General features: G+C 42.4%; 2 protein-coding genes across 2 annotated transcripts in view; one reads left to right on the top strand and one right to left on the bottom strand.

Annotated features, from left to right (window-relative positions):
- CPNE4 (copine 4) overlaps window positions 1–19,387 on the top strand; it is a 445,822-nt gene that overhangs the window by 173,781 nt on the left and 252,654 nt on the right. The gene's annotated exons all lie outside the window — the stretch shown is intronic.
- On the bottom strand, window positions 14,909–17,311 carry LOC142488853 (uncharacterized). The gene is made up of 3 exons (XM_075589190.1): window positions 17,212–17,311; window positions 16,939–17,036; window positions 14,909–15,910 (listed from the first exon to the last, which is right to left on the bottom strand). The coding sequence occupies exons 1-3, from the start codon at window positions 17,213–17,215 to the stop codon at window positions 14,909–14,911; spliced, it is 1,104 nt and encodes a 367-aa protein (XP_075445305.1). The 5' UTR covers window positions 17,216–17,311.

Below are 19,387 nucleotides of genomic sequence, written 5' to 3'. Positions count from 1 at the left end.
CTGTGCAAACTTCTGTTAGAATAGAAAAATCAGGTACAGTATAATCAGGTACAGTATAGCAACTTGGGATGCCCCTACATGGGATCTGAAAAAATAAAAGGGGAACAACAACTGGGTGCTAAGACAGAAAAAGCACCGGCCAGGAGATATAATGACATGAAAAAAAACTAGTCAAGCACACTAAAAGGATAAAGCAATCAAAAAGTAGCAAAAAGTGTAATTTAACAACTTAAAAACGTCATAATTGCCTCCACGATGCTGTTATTACTTCTTTAAATTATGCTTTTTTCTACGTCTTGATTGCTTTATCGTTTTGGTGTGCTTGATTACTTTTTTAAACTTAAGTTAGGAAATGTGCTATATGGAGTAAAGGTTCTAAACAAGACCACATCAGGCTTGAAAGTTAATTATTATTTAGTAGAATGTTTCATCTCTTCCCAAAAAAGTCTGTGGGTGAAAAAAAGAAGACTGATGAATGTAGTGGATGCCCCTTAAAGCTGCAGTTCAGGCAATATCCTGCATGTGTGTTTTTTTTTTTTTAATAAATCAGTTCTGTGGTAAGAAAAAATACTTTTAGCATTTTCTGTTTTAAAAACAACAACTTTGAAAGACCAATTTTCTTGTATTCTATTTTAACAAGCATGCTTGTTCCTATAGCAACGATTTACATTCCCCATATTTAAAGATGTCACCAAACTTTGCCGATCAATAGACGGAGAACGAATTGACCGGCAGCTATGCAGTTCTTTAGGTAATTAGAGATTGCCCACATGAAACTAATGAAGTAAAAAAATTAATTAAAAAAGACTGAACTGCAGCTCAAAGGCTTTCCTGAGTCATGTGAGTCACAAGATCCAGATATATATCTGGGAGATAGCAAGCCAGATTATTATTGTATATCCCTTTTGCCTGTTCTTACATAGTCCTAATATACTTGTACTTTCAGGTTGACTTAACACCTCTGACATGTAGTTCAAAGTTATAGGTTTCTTCTTCAAGTGAGTACACTTGAAAAAGCAACATATGTGGTTTTTAAAGCTGTGTGCAGTGCCACCAACGGGGGGGGGGGGAGCTGGGACAACTGTCCTGGGGCCGGTGACTCCGGGGGTAGCCCAGCGGTTACCTGAAGTTGGGCTCGACTTCTGTGAGTATCCAGGCCAGCTGGACCCTAGGCCATCACCTAGGCCAGGGGTGCGCAGACTGGGGGGCGCGCTAGATTTTCTTTGATAACCAGCAAGGCTCCTAACTCTACGCGTTTCGCGAGAAACCGCTTCCTCAGGAGTATTAACCCCCACTCAGACCTGTGGGCCTAATATACCCCCTATATAATTGGAACCTCCGTTCTTACAATGTTATCAATTGGAAAATTGGATGCATAGATAGTATATAAGCACAAATAGCTCTCTTCTACAAATACATTTGACACTGTTATACATGTAGTTCAAATACATGTTACATCTGACTTACCACAAATAGAACAAATATTAAGCGAAAATTAAATAATTTTAATATAAAGTCCTAAATGCCCCTCGGGTTATGATACCCAATATCATGGAACTGAGGGGTTCTGTGGCCACTCCTCAGGGGTTCCATAGCCACCAGGGGGGAACAGTGGGGTCAACTCTCCCAGCTGTCCCAGCCCACCGGTGCGGCAGCACTGCACGCAGCAGTGACCTGGCGACTCCCTAGCTCAGCAGCAGTCGCCCTGTCACTGCGATCCTTCCTCTCCCTCCTCTCGGCACCAGAAGTCACGTTCAACTTCTGTCTGACAGGAGTAGGGAGTGGACCTGGTGCTGCCCAAAGTTGTGTGTGTGTAGGGGGAGAGTGTGTGTAAGGGGAGTGTGTGTGTGTGTGTGTGTGTGTGTGTGTGTGTGTGTGTATAGGGGGAGAGAGTGTGTCTGGGTGTAGGGGCAAAGTGTGAGTGGAGAAGAGTGTTAGGGGGAAGGGAGAGGTGAAAGAGAATAAGGGGGAAAGAGAGAGGGAGAGTGTAAAGGGAGAAGAGAGAAGGGAAGAGTGTAACGGGAGACGTGGAAGGTGGAGAGTGTAAGGGGAGAAGAGAGAGGGGGAGAGGGGGAGGGAAGAAGAGATAGAGGGAGTGTAATGGGAAAGATGGGTAGAGAGTTAAGGAGAGAGAGAGTGAGAGAGAGAGCATAAGAGTTTGTAAGGGGGAGAGGAAGTGAGTTTAAGGGGGGAACAGAAAGAGGGGTGAAGAGAGAGGGATGGCGGGAGGGAGAGATGGACAGGGGGGAGAGAGTTGGGGTTCCTCAGAATCTCACAATTTAATTCTAGGGTTCCTTAACCAAAGAAAGGTTGAAAACTACTGTTTTAGATGTTAGTTTTTTATAACTTTTTAATTTGCAGAATACAATTTTATTCTTATGCTTATCTTTTGCGCTCTTTCTTTTTAAATCTCAAGGATGGCTTTAGTTTAATTTAACCAGCCAAACACAGATAAAATATAAAATGACTATGCAATTAATATTTAAAAAAAGATGACAGGTTTCAAATTAAACAAAATTTAGTTGCTTTCAGGAGCATGAAACTAATGCGGCTTGAGAGGTGTCATTATTTCACAGTATGTTTTTTTCAAAAGACAAACATAAGAAAGATACGTGTACGTATTGAGATGTGTAATTATGAAGCAAGCTGAAGTGACTACAATTTTAAGTGTAGTTTTCTAGCTCAGTAAAGGCTTTAGTTCTAATTATTTTTCCTTTTTCTTTACATTACAAATGATGCACAAGTAATTTGTATTAATTGCAATCACTTTCACAGATTGTATCATAAAATATACTAAAATAATGACGCAGCTAATTGAACTATGACTTTACAAAGCTAAATTAGTTTCAGAATAGTTACACTAAGTTATTAGTCTATATATATATATATATATATATGCAAATATAACTGTATGCTCATCTGCATGTCTTAGGCAGGTCTGCAACCCCGCCTTTCCCCATTATCACCCAGCATACAGCACTTCCACTGCAGCAAGGGATTCTGGGAAATGACATGCAAATGAGCACACAGTGTCACTTTTTGCCTCAATAACCATTTTTAACATGGTTCCCTATAGGCTTAAGCTTGCTGCATGGTCACAGCTTTGAGCACAGCCAGGGTTAAGGTGCATACCCAGAAAACCACCCACAGACAGCCGTTTCGACCTTGATGGGTCTCATCAGTGTGGGGTTGATTTTACTGGGAATGCAAGAGAGGCTATGGGATAGGCTAAACCATAATACTGAGTTAAGTTATGGTGAGTAAAAAAAGTGACAAAAACCCTCTACAGGAAAGCAAATATGCAAATATAACTGTATGCTCATCTGCATGTCTTAGGCAGGTCTGCAACCCCGCCTTTCCCCATTATCACCCAGCATACAGCACTTCCACTGCAGCAAGGGATTCTGGGAAATGACATGCAAATGAGCACACAGTGTCACTTTTTGCCTCAATAACCATTTTTAACATGGTTCCCTATAGGCTTAAGCTTGCTGCATGGTCACAGCTTTGAGCACAGCCAGGGTTAAGGTGCATACCCAGAAAACCACCCACAGACAGCCGTTTCGACCTTGATGGGTCTCATCAGTGTGGGGTTGATTTTACTGGGAATGCAAGAGAGGCTATGGGATAGGCTAAACCATAATACTGAGTTAAGTTATGGTGAGTAAAAAAAGTGACAAAAACCCTCCACAGGAAAGCAAATATGCAAATATAACTGTATGCTCATCTGCATGTCTTAGGCAGGTCTGCAACCCTGCCTTTCCCCATTATCACCCAGCATACAGCACTTCCACTGCAGCAAGGGATTCTGGGAAATGACATGCAAATGAGCACACAGTGTCACTTTTTGCCTCAATAACCATTTTTAACATGGTTCCCTATAGGCTTAAGCTTGCTGCATGGTCACAGCTTTGAGCACAGCCAGGGTTAAGGTGCATACCCAGAAAACCACCCACAGACAGCCGTTTCGACCTATTGCATATTTGCATATTTGCTTTCCTGTGGAGGGTTTTTGTCACTTTTTGTTACTCACCATAACTTAACTCAGTATTATGGTTTATATATATATATACATAGACTAATAACTTAGTGTAACTATTTTGAAACTAATTTAGCTTTGTAAAGTCATAGTTCAATTAGCTGCGTCATTATTTTAGTATATTTTATGATACAATCTGTGAAAGTGATTGCAATTAAAACAAATTACTTGTGCATCATTTGTAATGTAAAGAAAAAGGAAAAATAATTAGAACTAAAGCCTTTACTGAGCTAGAAAACTACACTTAAAATTGTAGTCACTTCAGCTTGCTTCATAATTACACATCTCAATACGTACACGTATCTTTCTTATGTTTGTCTTTTGAAAAAAACATACTGTGAAATAATGACACCTCTCAAGCCGCATTAGTTTCATGCTCCTGAAAGCAACTAAATTTTGTTTAATTTGAAACCTGTCATCTTTTTTTAAATATTAATTGCATAGTCATTTTATATTTTATCTGTGTTTGGCTGGTTAAATTAAACTAAAGCCATCCTTGAGATTTAAAAAGAAAGAGCGCAAAAGATAAGCATAAGAATAAAATTGTATTCTGCAAATTAAAAAGTTATAAAAAACTAACATCTAAAACAGTAGTTTTCAACCTTTCTTTGGTTAAGGAACCCTAGAATTAGATTGCGAGATTCTGAGGAACCCCAACCCTCTCCCCCCTGTCCATCTCTCCCTCCTGCCATCCCTCTCTCTTCACCCCTCTTTCTGTTCCCCCCTTAAACTCACTTCCTCTCCCCCTTACACACTCTTATGCTCTCTCCCTCACTCTCTCTCTCCCTAACTCTCTACCCATCTTTCCCATTACACTCACTCTATCTCTTCTTCCCTCCCCCTCTCCCCCTCTCTCTTCTCCCCTTACACTCTCAACCTTCCACGTCTCCCGTTACACTCTCCCCTTCTCTCTTCTCCCTTTACACTCTCCCTCTCTCTTGCCCCCTTACACTCTCCCCCTCTCTTTCCCCCTTATTCTCTTCCACCTCTCCCTTCCCCTTAACACTCACTAGCCACTCCTATATATAAGAAGGAGTGGCTCAGTGAGTAAAGACAATGACTGGCACTGAGTTTGAAGCAGGGGAGCCTGGGTCACTTCCCTGTGACACAAGGACTACAGTTACATAACTTGTTTACTTACCTCAGCCTATCAAGATGGCCGCCACACACCTGTGTCTTTGCCAGCTGTTAGGAGTCTCTCTGATTGATCAATTAGATCCCCTTAATTGACTGCACTTGGTGGACTCTGGTTATAAATGTCTTCTGGGTGCCGTTGTCCTCTAGCACCCCCTTGAGGAAGGTCCTTCCTGGACTGAAACGTTGGATTTAAGTGTGCCTTTGTATTTTACTAATACAATATTTTGGTTTACTTTTTTAGTGCTGATTCTTGCCTTCTCGCCTGGGAAGCATTGGTTGCTCTATTGATATCTATGGAACATGCACCTTGACATATAGTGTTTGCTTGGAGTGCCAGCTGCTTCTCTTTTTCTGTATACATACATACAGTACATACATACATACATACATACATACGTGTGTGTGTGTGTATATATATATATATATATATATATATATATATACTTCCAAGATCACATTGTGTGTTCTTTCACCAAGGGGCTGAGTCAGTATGTAAGGGGGTCACCCCTGGTTCCCCTGATCTTCCTTTGCCCCCTGCCTTACCCCTGTGGCAGTGGGGGAAGGGGATGGCGACTTCTCCCGGCGGGCACCGCCATCTTGGTTGCGGCGCGAGGTTCGCACAATGCGCAGAGGTTGGCCAGGGTAGTGGTGGCCATCGACAGTGTGCCGGAGCTCTGGGAGGTTGCACAGGTGCAGTTAAGCGTAGTGGCGGCCATTACAGCGTCACACATGCGCAGTAAAGATCGCGCACGCGGTCCCCATAGGAAAGAGCTGTGCCAAGGACTACAATTCCCAGCAGCCTCTGGGGACTGCACTTTCACCCTGGTCACAGGCAGCATTGAAGCCAATAGAGCTGGCAGATTCTCATGCTGAAGAGTTGCAACAATGTTGTGTGCAGACAGGATTTTTGTCAGTTGGAGCTGGGGAGCTGTAGGGGAAGGAAGGGTGCAGGGAGCAAGTGCAGCTCCTGCACCGAGTAAGGTCCTCCACATCCCAAGTAAGGCCCCAACTCCCCACCAGGTTAGTGGGTAAGTGCTGAGGGACGGCCCAAGATAGGGACGCTGCCCTTAGTGCGTGTGAGTACTGCCTTGTCAGGGTCACGGCTGGCAGTGCTGTGAGGCCTGACAAGAAGCCATAGTGTTAGCGTGCAGCAAGTTTGCTGTACGCACCCCGCAGGTTGCAGTGCGTGGCTGCGAGTGCTAGTTCTTAGTTAGTCAGGACTGGGAAGAGTTAGGGGAGCAGAGCAGGCTATTAACCCCTATAGGCCCCTAGGAGTTTCCGCCTAAGCCATCAAGGTTGCTGTGCTGTAGGGACGGCCTATAGTACAGTATTGTCCCCGTAGTTATAAGAGTCAGTTAGGGACTCAGCGGGCGCTGCGCCTCCGTGCAGCGACGTGGGCGCAGTTCATCGTTGCGGCTGCAGCAGTCCTCCGGGTGGGATCGTCCTGGAGGTGGTTCCGGTGTTCTTCGAGCGCCAGATCCTTTGCGAAGTCATTGCTGATCCGAGCACTGGAGTGCTTGGCAGGTACTTTATGTCAACAAGTGCACCAACGGGCCCTTAGTTTAATAGTGACTGCGCAGTCACCCATATCCTATCTCTCTACAAGAGTGCGGGACATTGGGTGTGGATCCTATGGACACGGGGTGGGATCATCCTGTGTTGGGGAAGCGTCCTGTGAGGCGCATTAGTTAGTGTCTCCTCCCGAGAGGGACACCCGTCATTCTGTGCATGTTTATGGAGTGTTATGTTTCCTAAAGTAAACAGTATTGGTTATCATACTTAAGGTGTGCGAGTATTTATATGTGTCCTGCGAGGAACAATTCCTGCTCTGCTAGGAACCATCGCAGGTGGAGGCGCTGCACCGAGTACAAGGTTACTCTTATTAGTACTATAATTGCCCCAGGTTCCCCCGTGGCGGAAGCTCAGCCCTCCTGTGAGCCAAGCAGGTAAAGCACCACACCTGGTAACACTGTATGTTCTCCACACTATGTCTGCGATTGGGGGGGGGGGAATACCCATTACAAGTATATACAAATGGCAGTGGTTATACTGCGCTCACAGCAGGCATGTTATGGTGAGATATTCTGTCATGTTCTGTGTTATCACTGCCATTGAATGCTATGGAAAATCTGTGATATTCTGTGGTTTAATGCGTACAGAGTGAGTGCAATAACTCTTTCCAGATCAGTACTCCCATGCGGCTGTTCACATTATGATCGGTCGAAAACTGACATTCAAGTCAATAGTAGTTTTTGGCCTTTCACAATGTGATCAGCCACTTAGGAGCAGATTCTATAAACTGTACTCCAAAGTGGTTAATCTCACCCTGTGCTTCAGTGATCATATTGATTGGAATATACAGTACTTGGTTTTGGTTTACACCCTCTTCTATGCATTTTGGAGGCTCAAACATATTTGGTTATTATGGGTCTGTAATTGATGCATCTGAGGATGTGTACGTTCATATGTTGATTGATAAGACTGTGGATCCATTTCCCAGTATTTATACAGCTTACTGTACCTTCCTTTTTATGCAGCTGTTAAATTCAGCAATTTATTAATGTAAAATGTAATTATTTGTTGGTGTATATTATAGCTTGTTTTTAAAACAGAGCATGCTTTAACCTTCTGCTGACATAGACACAGAGTCGCTGATCTGTCACAGTATCAACTAAAAAGTATTTTCTTCACCACGGTCAAGAAAATATATTATTTCCACTGTGTTGCTATTAGAAATAATAATACACCAATAATTTATATTTACTAACACTATTTATAATATAAAAACAACACATAATTGTGTTTTCATTTAATTAATATCGATCAGGTATTCAACTTGACGCAATGCATCAAAATGTATTTCAAACAATGACCTATGCATCATACAGATGTAGCAGACGTTATTGTTCCTAATGGCGCGTTGTAGTGTGACACACTCAACACGCCAGCGGGAGCAGACACCATTGTGTCTCCATTAGCTGCACGCTAAAAGAGGGCCCACTTTCACCCACAAATATATGGCGGCCTTAAGGCAAGGCGAGCAAGATGACCGCTTTGGTCCCCAAGCCTTCTGGGACTCAGTGCTCTCTCCTCTCCCTCCTGTCCCTCCTCTCCCTGCTCCTGTCGGCCCTGATCCAACTTCCACCTGACCGGAGGGGGGAGCTGAAGGATGGGGGGCCCCCACGCTTCCTCCTCCAGCTCCTCCCTCTGATTTGAAGTTGGATTCCGGCGCCAACAGGGGAGGGAGAGGAGGAAGGTGCGGGGTCCTCGGACCAGCAGGACCACTTCTCACCAAGATGTGAGTTTGTTTATCTTTGAGAGAGAGGGGGGGGGGTGGTTTTTACCTTTTCTGGAGCGGCCGCCTCATGTAGCGTTGCGTTGCCATGGGGACCGCCATGGCCCTGCGCTGCAATCACATCTTCTACATCTGTATGTAGATGCGGCGAACGTTTTATGAAGGTTTTGTACTACCTTTATAGCAATAAAATTTTGTTGCACAATAAAAATTCAAATACTGTATAATCTTAGTTCACAGTCCCCAAAAGGTCCAGTAAACAAATGAGTGTGTTACAGATTCATGACATTCCCTCTGTCACTGAAGTTAATGAGTGTTTTTAATGTTAATTTCAATAAACTGTAATTTACATGTGTAAAGTGTTTTTGTTTCCTACAGTTTTGGTGTAAGATTCATATATTCCTTTTTTTACCCCAAAATAAAATAAACATTCATGGACTTCTAATCTTTCTAAGCTCTTAGCCCCCAAATGCACAGTAAATATGTACAGTGTGGTACAGATTCATGACAGTCCTTCTGTAACTCTTATTAATGGGAAATAAATTCGCGAAATGCGTGTCGGTGGTGTCATGTGGTCGGATCCCTGCATTTATATCCCTTTGGGGATCTACTTTGAGCCAAATCCTGGAGCTGGTAACACTGTGCATTGACTGTTTTTCAAAATGACTGCAGGGCAAGTAATAATAACGAACGAATCATATATGTAGATGAAAAAAAATCCTGTGCCGATACATGCATCTGGAATGAGATTGATATGAAGACCGTTTGAGCCCTACTTATGCCTTCCTGATATTGATGTATGAATCTGAAGGTGACCAAATATCAAGACTCACCTAATCTAATATACATTTGTATGTTTAGAATGGACTGTTGTGGCAATATCTACTGTGCATGCAGCCTATGGCTTTATATAAGCAATATTCTAGTCAGAGGCATGCTGATTCTGATCAGAGGCATGCTGACCTACATTGGAACGGTGAATTTGCATTATACTCTGCCCTGGAACAATATATACCGGTAAATCTGAGAGCATACGCTTGTGGATTATGAGGCACTCCTCCATCTATAGGTGAATCAATGACAAGACGAGGAGTAAATAACACAGTACTTATTTACCTACACAGTAGACATTTGATCATTATGAGTGATCGCTTGTATTATGCCAGCAAGACCTCTGTATATAATCAGGTATTTACGCAAAATGTGAGTATTCTGTGTTATAGCCCACTAAAACTTTGTGTCTTTTGGAATACACTATGTCTGCTTTTTTGTCTTGAGGATAGATCCACATGCAGCACCTGGGGAACAGCTGCAGTATACCTGATTATATACAGACCTGGGATCTTAAAGACATATCAGCAGCAAGAAGACACATTACAACATTTGATGAGCTCTATTTGATCTTTTCTCTAGTAAGTGGGCTGGCATATGGGCCAAGTTCAGAGTCATATCATCATCATCATTTATATACACAGTGTACACTATATTGTGTTTTTCAATATTCTGGAATGATCCCGCTCCTTCTGGAACATGGAGGTGTAATATCATGTAGATTGACATAGTTGTACTTCATTTCATCCATACCACTATCACTCTTGATACATATCTTCCCTGAGTGCCCACTCTTAACACTTGTGGGAGGCACATTTACTTGATACAGTAGTTGCTTCATACTGTCGACCATGCCCCACCTTATAATACTATCTTGGAGTCCCCTTTTATTTTACCCATGCTGAGATCCTGTTCTGTGTAACGTTACTGTCACTCTCCTGCCCTGTTCTGGAACTGCTACTTCCTCAGGGGTTACTGAATACTGTGGACGGGAATCTGCTTGTAGGGCTGATTCCCAGACATCCTGGTGACAGCTACTGGGACAAACTCTTCTCATTGTGGCCATGTTATAGGATCCTAGTGAGTAGCGGTGCAATCCTACATCAGTTCGGCACCTTCCCAGCTCTCCCCTCTCCTGTCAGGTGGAGTTTGGATCCCGGCACCCACAGGAGCAGGGAGAGGAGGGAGCAAGAGGCTCCAGGCAACTGCCTTGCTCGTCTTGCTCTAAGACCAGCCCTGCGACAAAGTGAACACGAAATGTTCTAGTAAAGTAGTATTGCAGGTCACATTAACACATCCCTAACATGTTAAAATACAGGGTTCATGGCCTCATTACCTTTAGTTGTTTAGAATTATGTTAGAGGAACCACAGCTCTCAACATTACATCCTGATAACTAAAGGGGTCAATGCAGGGATCTTAAAAAGGAACGACAAAAAAACAATCTATTTCCCACTTTACACATACCTATGCCTGCATGTGCGAAATACAGTAAATAGGCATCATATAATGAAATACTTTATAACACTTAGTCTATATTGAATACAGTCCAAAGTGAAAAACCTTTATACTTTGATCAATGTAGGGTTTCCTGCTTTGAGTCAATATGCATGAGCCTTATTTACTTTTCGAACGTGTCCAATAGTCTTGATTAATGCTTAAACTATGACATAAGACTACATAAAGGCATTTTCAGGATTAGTATACTGTACAACTTCTTCCGAATAAAATGTTTTTCATCACATATAATGTAAAACCACATGTTGCTCTATACAACTTCAGCAATCAACGTCTGCCTAAAATGGCTTTTAACAAAAGTGAAATACCTTTAGAAAGAACTGTGATGTTGGGTTGACAATATGATAAAACTAACAAAGCAAACAAACCAAGTCAGTGCATTTATTTACAAGACAAGTGATTACACTGCTTGTTTTCGGTTTATGCCAGAAAAACATACATTATTTCTTGGCACATGCAACACTTTTCCATGCTTGCTGTTCTCATGTGGACATTCGATCATAGTGCTCTAACAAAATTAGATTTTTGCAGTGATACAGTATATAACCTCTCATTTTGTTGAGATGAATAAATAATAACTTACACATGATAATTTGTTACAAGAGAAACCCTGTCTCAAAATGGTCTAAAATGGCATGGGCATATTTAGTGCCAGACTCAATATATCCCCAAACATGCGGCTTCAGTAGCTTTTTCAAACAAAAATTTTGAAATTTGTCTGCTAATTTAATACATAACGAAGGGACCACCAAAAACATCCCCAAATGAAAAAAGTCCCAACATTTCATTTTCATTTAAAATGCACACAGAACTGAACTGGTTTTGTTTGCAAAAATCATTATTTGGCCCTGTAGGGGAGTCAAGGGGTTAAACTCCCTTTGCAGGGCAGGAAATTGCACAGGTGTCAGATTTCATACCTGAACTGGCAGGTGTGTACAATGAACGCCTGATTGAGCAGGAATAAAAGGCGGGAAGTTGCCAGAGACAGGGTGACTGCTTTCCCCCAGAGAGAGAGAGGAAGTGAAACTTCTCCCCACCAGGAGGGAGCCTGGTTGTTATGGAGTCTAGGACTGATGGAAGCAGGCCTCTGGGGTCCAGCTGGGAATCAGACCCAGGATAAAGATCACCACAGACTGGACAGCCTTTCCCCAGAACCGGTGTTTCTGAATAACTGAAAGAGTGACACAGAGGCCCTGGGATAGGAATCCCCTGCAAATACAGATAAGCAATAAATAGGACTCTGCAATGTTAAAAAACTGTTGGTTTGCATAAGATAGTATATGTTTTGGGCTGGGGACCAGTTTAACTGGCCAGCGCCGTTTGAAAGGGCCACCATGTTTAGTTAGTTTCCCTATAGGGAATAGGTGTTTATATTATGATTTCTTTTGGACTTAAAGGGACAGGGTTCCTATTGTTTAGTTGTCTTCTGGTTAATAAACCAATACAATTAAGCTTGACCCTCTGTCTAAGTGTCTTACTGACCTCACCTACAGGCCGCTCCGTCACAGGTCCGTATTCAGTGTACTCTGAAAAGTGTGTTTCAGGCAAAGTTTTGGCAGTATGGTCAGGTTTATTTTTCACCTAAGCAAAATAGTAAAAAGTGGAGCTAAATATGAGAAAAATTGAGAAATAAGAATCAGCCGAACGTTATGGAAATCATTGAAAACAACTGACAATAAGTCAAACGATCTGAAGGAAAAGGACCAGTGAAGACAGAATCATTTAGCTGCCTCCCACTACAACTCTTCAGGCTCAATGTGTTCCTCTGCACCTCCCAACAGCACTGCCAATATTTTATACAAAATGTGGGATTTTTATAGGAAAACTTCTAGCCAGATCCTGCAAGATGCAGACTTCTCCATGCCAGTTGTTATGTAAGACGGAGTTGATTCCTTTTCGATTCCTTTTTCATTTTTTCTAACTCAGTTTGGACTCTTCCTTTTTTTTGGTAAATTTTTCTGAGTTTTTATCGGAATGTGGATGGCACCTTTTTATCATTAATTTTATTAGTCACTTTTTTGTCTATTTCTTTCATTTTTTTGAACTCACCATTTATATTGTTTTTCAGCCAAACTTTTTCCTGGAATTTCTTTTTTAATTAGGTAAAAAACTGCTGACAATTTTTCTGGGAACGACTGCTAGTTCCACTCCACTCACCACTGAACACATAGACATTTACAGATGCGTTACTAGCAGGGTTGCAACCTTCTATTGAAGGCTAACCCGGAGACTTTTTGCAATGTTCCGTCATAATATGGGTCCTTAACACTTTTGACAGGTCCTGAATTTTACTCCAATACCATCCTGCTTAGGGATCATGTTTTGCCCAGATATTTTCCACAAAGACACACATGCTGAAAAAAAGAAGAAAGAAAAAAAAGGGTGTGTGTGTGCCGAGCACGCTCATGTTAAGTGAAACTTCTTTGTCTTTTGCCAGTGAAATTGTGTGTTGATTTTTATGATTGTGATTGATTATAAAGTATGTAAATGCCATTACTTGCAAAAGGTGTGTGTGTGTGTGTGTCATTGATCCCAGTATCTCCTTGGGCGGCTCCTGCCGCTTCTGCACATGTGCAGGTGGCGCTGGTCGTTTCTGAGCATGTGGTTGGCAATGCCGGTCGCGTCTGCACATGTGCAGGTGGCGCTGGTCGTTTCTGAGCATGTGGTTGGCAATGCCGGTCGCGTCTGCACATGTGCAGGCAGTGCCAGTCGATTCTGCGCATGTGCAGATGGCACCAGCCGCTTCTTTTAGTCAGCAAGGGGGCAGGAGTGCTCACAAAAATGCACACAATCATGCACACGCCTGGCAGTAACAGGTTTTCGTCTCCATGAAGCACTTTTAGTCCTATGAGATTTTGGTTTGTGGTAGGTGCCAGCAAAGACGTTTCGCTTCAAAAACATGAAGCAAGCTTTTCATGTTTTCATACAAACGTTGAAGAACATTTCCTTTGTTTGAATTGTGTTATAAATATACACTGTAAGGAATCCGCTCCTGGGTTTGGCTGGAACTCATCCTTACAGAGCTTGTGAGTCTCCAGACAAACCCTCCCTGAACCTGCAATCAAGAATCACCTGCTCCTTGCTACCTCCTATGCAGCTCTGGCCTGATTGGCTTCCTGTGCTATTTAGTTGCTGCCCTTCCCCCAGGAAGTTGCTGAACATAGACTTTGCAATTCTTTTTCAAGTAACTGTGCTTGCCACAGACTTCTCTGTTTGGCCTGCTAGGCCTCCTTGTGCATTCGCCCTGTTCTCCCTCAGCCTTACCTGTCTTCCCGTGCTGAAGCCCTGGATCCCCGCTGTGGCTTCTGGTTCTTCAGCAAAGGAATGGAAGCAGGCACACGGTCTTACTAAAGGTGCAGTTTATTGTGCCACCAAAGGTCCAACGTTTCGGCAAATAGATTGCCTTTATCAAGGAGAGGGCTACAGAACATGTTAAACATACCACAATATATACACAAATGGGTACTCACCCCCCCACGATCACTGCTGCCTTGCTCCTGGATGTCAACGCCCCCATCGTGACGTCAGGGCGCCAGCGCGACGCAGCGTGATGACGTCATGCACCACCAGGGGAGGAGGAGACAGCCTCCCCAATGCCTGTAACAGGCTAAGATGGCTGTCCTGCAGGAAGCTGGAAACTCAGGGAGCCGCCCCCTCACTGGCAGCAGAGGCTCCCCTGGTGACGTCATCACGCCCTCACGGGGGAGGAGGGGGGGCGGGCCTCAGGCATCAGACCTGCCCTGGAGTGGAAGAAAGACAGCCTGATGCCCAAGGAGGACTGAATGATCGTGCTGGGGTGAGAGCCCTTACATAAACAATCAAGTGTAATGTGACTACAGTTTTATTAAATAAAATAATCAAATAAAGTGTACAAACTAATAGTATAACCACAGTGTCATCTAATGCAGTGTATAAAAAATGGTGGAGGCTGTATTTATGCTAGCAGCATTACATATAGAATTAGAACCTGAAAGGATACATGATACATATAGATAAATGCATATACAGCAATCCTTAGAGGAGCATAATGTACATAATGGGTCGCATGGGTCCACGGAGAGACGCACAGAGCCTTACAGAGTCCTTCTGCTACCTCCTGTTGAGAAAGCATTTGAAATTTTGTTGTTCATTAAGACCCCTGCCATTACTTGTCTGCAATGTGTGGATCCAATAAGCCTCACGCCTCAGTAAAAGGGTTTCTCTATCAGGGTATCCTTGTCTTGGTGCTATGTGTTCAATCCCCATCACTCTGAGGGATGACACATTGTGTCTGTGTTCAACACAGTGCTGTACCAGTACAGTAGGGTCCGTACCCTTACGTATCACACTTTTGTGTTCAATGTATCTCACTTTAAGCATGCGTGTAGTCTTGCCTACATAGACAAGACCACACGGGCACCTGATAATATACACCACAAATGTAGATCTACATGTAATACGATTATGAATAGTGATTTTTTTACCACTATGTGGATGACAAAATACGTCCCCGGTAGTAAGACTGTTACACACTGAACAATTCATACACCGGAAGTTACCCTGTTTACCGCCTTCTAGGAAGTGGGGCGTATGGTAGTGGTCCTTGTTGTCAGCATGTATCAAGTTGTCTGACAAGTTTCTCCCTCTCCTATAAGCGATCAAGGGGGGTGTCTGACAACTAGCTGCTAACACCTCATCATTCTGCAGCAGGTGCCAATGTTTCCGGATAGTAAATCTGACTAAATTACTGGCCCTATTGTATGTGGTGGAAAATACAATGCGTTTCTCATCCTTAGTCACCCTATTAGGAATCACCTCTCTGTTAAGGGCTGCATCAAGCACTGCCGGGGTATATCCCCTTTTAGTGAACCTTTCACGAAGGTCATCCATGGCCGGTGCTAGTTTGTCCTGTCGAATAGTGATCCTAGAAACCCTCACTTTTTGTGAGAAAGGTAGGGCATTGATGAGGGATGGGGGATGGTGACTGTCAGCACGTAACAGGGCATTTCTGTCAGTATCTTTCCTGTAAAGGTCTGTGTGGAACTCACCATTTTCTTGGGAAATCAGGACGTCTAGAAAGGATAATTGCTTAGAGCTCCAGACATTAGTAAGCTGTACAGGAGAAGGGAGATTGTGTAAATAATCAAAAAATGACAATAACTGGTCCTCAGTACCTGTCCACACAAAGAACAGATCGTCAATATATCTATAATACCCAATTATGTATTTATAGTATATTGATGCATATATGTACTTCTCCTCAAAATCTACCATAAATAGGTTGGCATATGCGGGCGCCATGTTGCTGCCCATCGCAGTTCCCTTAATTTGCAAAAAATGCTCCTTTTCAAATTTAAAATAGTTTTTATGAAGAATGAAGTGTAATAGGAGCAAAATATATTCAGTGGGGACTGTCGCCTGGTAATGGGCAGATAAAGCAGTTTTTACTATATTTAAGCCATCCTCATGAGGTATAATAGTATACAAGCTGGAAACGTCCATTCTGACCATTATATGGTCAGTACCATTGCGTGGAATATCTTTGAGTTTGGTTAAAAAGTCAAAGGTATCCTTTACGTATGACCGTGCTTTTTGTGCTATGGGGTTGAGGAATGTGTCAACATATATGGCTAATGGCTGATTAAGTGAATGTATAGCTGCTATTATTGGTCGCCCTGGAGGTAATTGGAGATTTTTATGTATTTTCGGGAGGGTGTAAAACAGTGGGCATTTGGGATGTTCTATTGTAAGAAATTCTGCTTCAGTCTCAGATATCCAGCGGTTATTAAGGCCAAGCTGGATAATCTCCTTTATCTCCCTCGCATACGTCGGAGTGGGATCTCTATCCAATTTGATGTAACAATCAATTGAGCTCAGTTGTCTTTTAATTTCTGTTTTATATGCTATGTAGTCTTGTATGACAAGGACGCCACCTTTATCTGCCCTTTTAATGATAATATCACTATTACTGGACAGTTTTTTAAGGGCGTTCTTTTCCCTAAGTGTCATAATGTGCATGATTTTATGCCTATTGGTAGCATATTTAGCAATGTCTGCCTTAACTAATCGCATATAGGTGCTCACTGATTGGTTTTTGAAAGGAGGTATGAATGGGGATTTTAATTTACATACTTTGGTACCTTTCTGATCGGCTGAATTAACTGTCCCTGACGGTTCGATAGGCAGTGCCAAATTATCTGTCCCTGGTGGCTCTGTAGGCGGCATCGTTTCTGTTGTCCTGTGGGAAAAAAAGGATTTCAGGTTAAGTAAACGTTCAAACTTAAATAAGTCAACTTCTAGCCCAAAATCATCAAAGTTCAAGGTGGGTACATAGGAGGGGCCACGTGCCAGTACAGACATTTCATCTGCACTTAGTATATGCTGTGAAAGATTAATGACCAGGGTATCCATACTCATTGGCGCGTTTGTGATCGGAGGTAAGGAGATTTTCCTTTTCTTCCCCCGTCTGGTTTTCTTGCCCCCTTTTCCGCAGTCTGTCCTAAAAAAGGAGTCCGCGGTACTTCCCTCTGTCGTTCAGTGGAGGAGTGGGCTTCGGAATCACTGGTGTTGGCTTCTGGTTCTTCGCCTCCTCCAAGCGGAGGCTATTCCTATGCTGAAGCCCCTGTGATGAAGACTCCTGCTTCCTAAAGCCTTTCTGCTAAGTAGCCCCAGTGCTGCTTTCCTTCCTCTTGGCAGACTTCGTGTTCGCGCGCTGAAGCGGCTACATTGACGTCCTCAGTGTTTCTTGTGGCGTGTCCACACTCCTGGATTCCCGTGGCCTTCTCCCTCACCATGTTCCTGTTACCTCTACCAGGGTCCCATCGCGCTGCAGCACCTACGCTGAAGTTTTCCCGGACCCGGCTTCGCAGTCTACGGTCGGAGTTTTCACATCCCCACCTCAGCCCCGCGGTCCGGCCCTGGTTTGTGGTGAGCATAAGCATTATATACACAATCATTTTTGAACCGAACTAGGAAAACTTTGCCTTTCTCTATTTGCTTGTTCTGGCGAATTAGGCCCAGATCCACAAAGTTAAGTAACTTAACGTGACGTTTACCTAATTTAATGACACATTAAGCCTTACCACAAATCTTCCAATAACGTTGTCAGTGTTTCTGCCATAAAGAGCATTGCATTAATTGTAACGTCCGTTAGTAAAAATTAGATGCAAAAGAGGCACTTACCCTAACATCGCATCTACACTATTAAGTCCAGTAAGGTTAACATTATGTTAGTTCATAAACTTGACGTCACTCCCATCCAGGCTCTGAAATGGGGCTTTTGCATAAACAAAGGAAAGGGTTAGAAACAAATAAAATGAATTAGAAATATGTACATGCGTCAGGATTAACCAAGTTTTGATATGTGTTATGACGCAGCAGTCTTGGTTAACTGTCATTGACGTGAATTTCAGGATCGCTGGGCCATAACCATAGTGAGGTAGTTGATTTGGTAAAAAAGATGGGCATCAGGTATAAAAAAAGGCTCAACCCTACAGCGACAGGGTTGATTATATAAATAGAACAAAAAACAAACAAAGATGCCCAAAACTACTTCCAATGTGACAATACCTAACTCAGGGAGGGTTAGGACCTGCTAACGGTCATGCCTTGAAGTTGACTAGCGGGCTTCAGACGCTTTGGCCAAAGGGTTGCACTAAATTACCCTTTTTCAAGAGAATATATAGGTATTGCACTGTGTATTTTTTGTCACATTGGAAGTGGTTTTGGGCATCTTTGTTTGTTTTTTGTTGTATACATTTAGCCTCGCCCACTAGCACTCCTATTGACACACACACACACACATATTATATATAATACACATATACACATATACACATATACACATATACACATATACACATATACACATATACAGTGTTTGACAAACCTATACATTTGCTCGCCCCGGGCGAGTGAATTTAACCCCCGGGCGAGTAAATATTGGCCCAAGCAGCACACGTTTGGTACTAGGTGGCGAGTAGATTTTTTTGTGTGGCGAGTAGATTTTTTGGTGATTTGTCAACCACTGCATATATACATATACACATATATACACATATGCATATACACATATACATATACATATACATATATATATATATATATATATATATATATATATATATATATATATATATATATATATATATATATATATATATATATATATATATATAATGTGGTAATGTTTGGGGTTTCTCAGAGCTTGTTGGGAATTTTGTGTTTATTATATAAATAGAATGTTATTGTTATTTACAAGCATTTAACACATTATTTACAAGTATTTACAACTATTACGAAGGCAGCCATCTGATGAAAATAAATTAAAATATTTTTTTTAAGTATTACGACCTACAGTATAAGCTTGCCTGGATAAAACGGGTCCCTTTGCTGGTAGCAGTTCTCATGTACTGTAATCACAGTTGGGCCCATTAGTAGCATGCTTTGAACAAGGCCATCATAATGGGAGGCTGATTTGCAGAATCTAATGTTTAACGCTTATACAGAGCAGGTTACATTATAGATGCTTTTAGAGGTTACAACAGCATTTAACAGAAAATATTAACATATAACAAGTAGTCTCACATC

Source organism: Ascaphus truei, chromosome 2 (genome assembly GCF_040206685.1).
Source record: "Ascaphus truei isolate aAscTru1 chromosome 2, aAscTru1.hap1, whole genome shotgun sequence".
Taxonomy (NCBI): Eukaryota; Metazoa; Chordata; class Amphibia; order Anura; family Ascaphidae; genus Ascaphus; species Ascaphus truei.
The sequence above is the reverse complement of the archived record's forward strand: the minus strand, read 5'-3'. Positions and strand labels throughout refer to the sequence as shown.

What these genes read in the sequence shown, in the direction of transcription:
- LOC142488853 (XM_075589190.1), bottom strand. An exon ending in TAATTCAGCCGATCAGAAAG is followed by an intron (nt 15,911 to 16,938) that starts GTACCAAAGTAT and finishes TCTCCTGTACAG; the next exon opens with CTTACTAATGTCTGGAGCTC.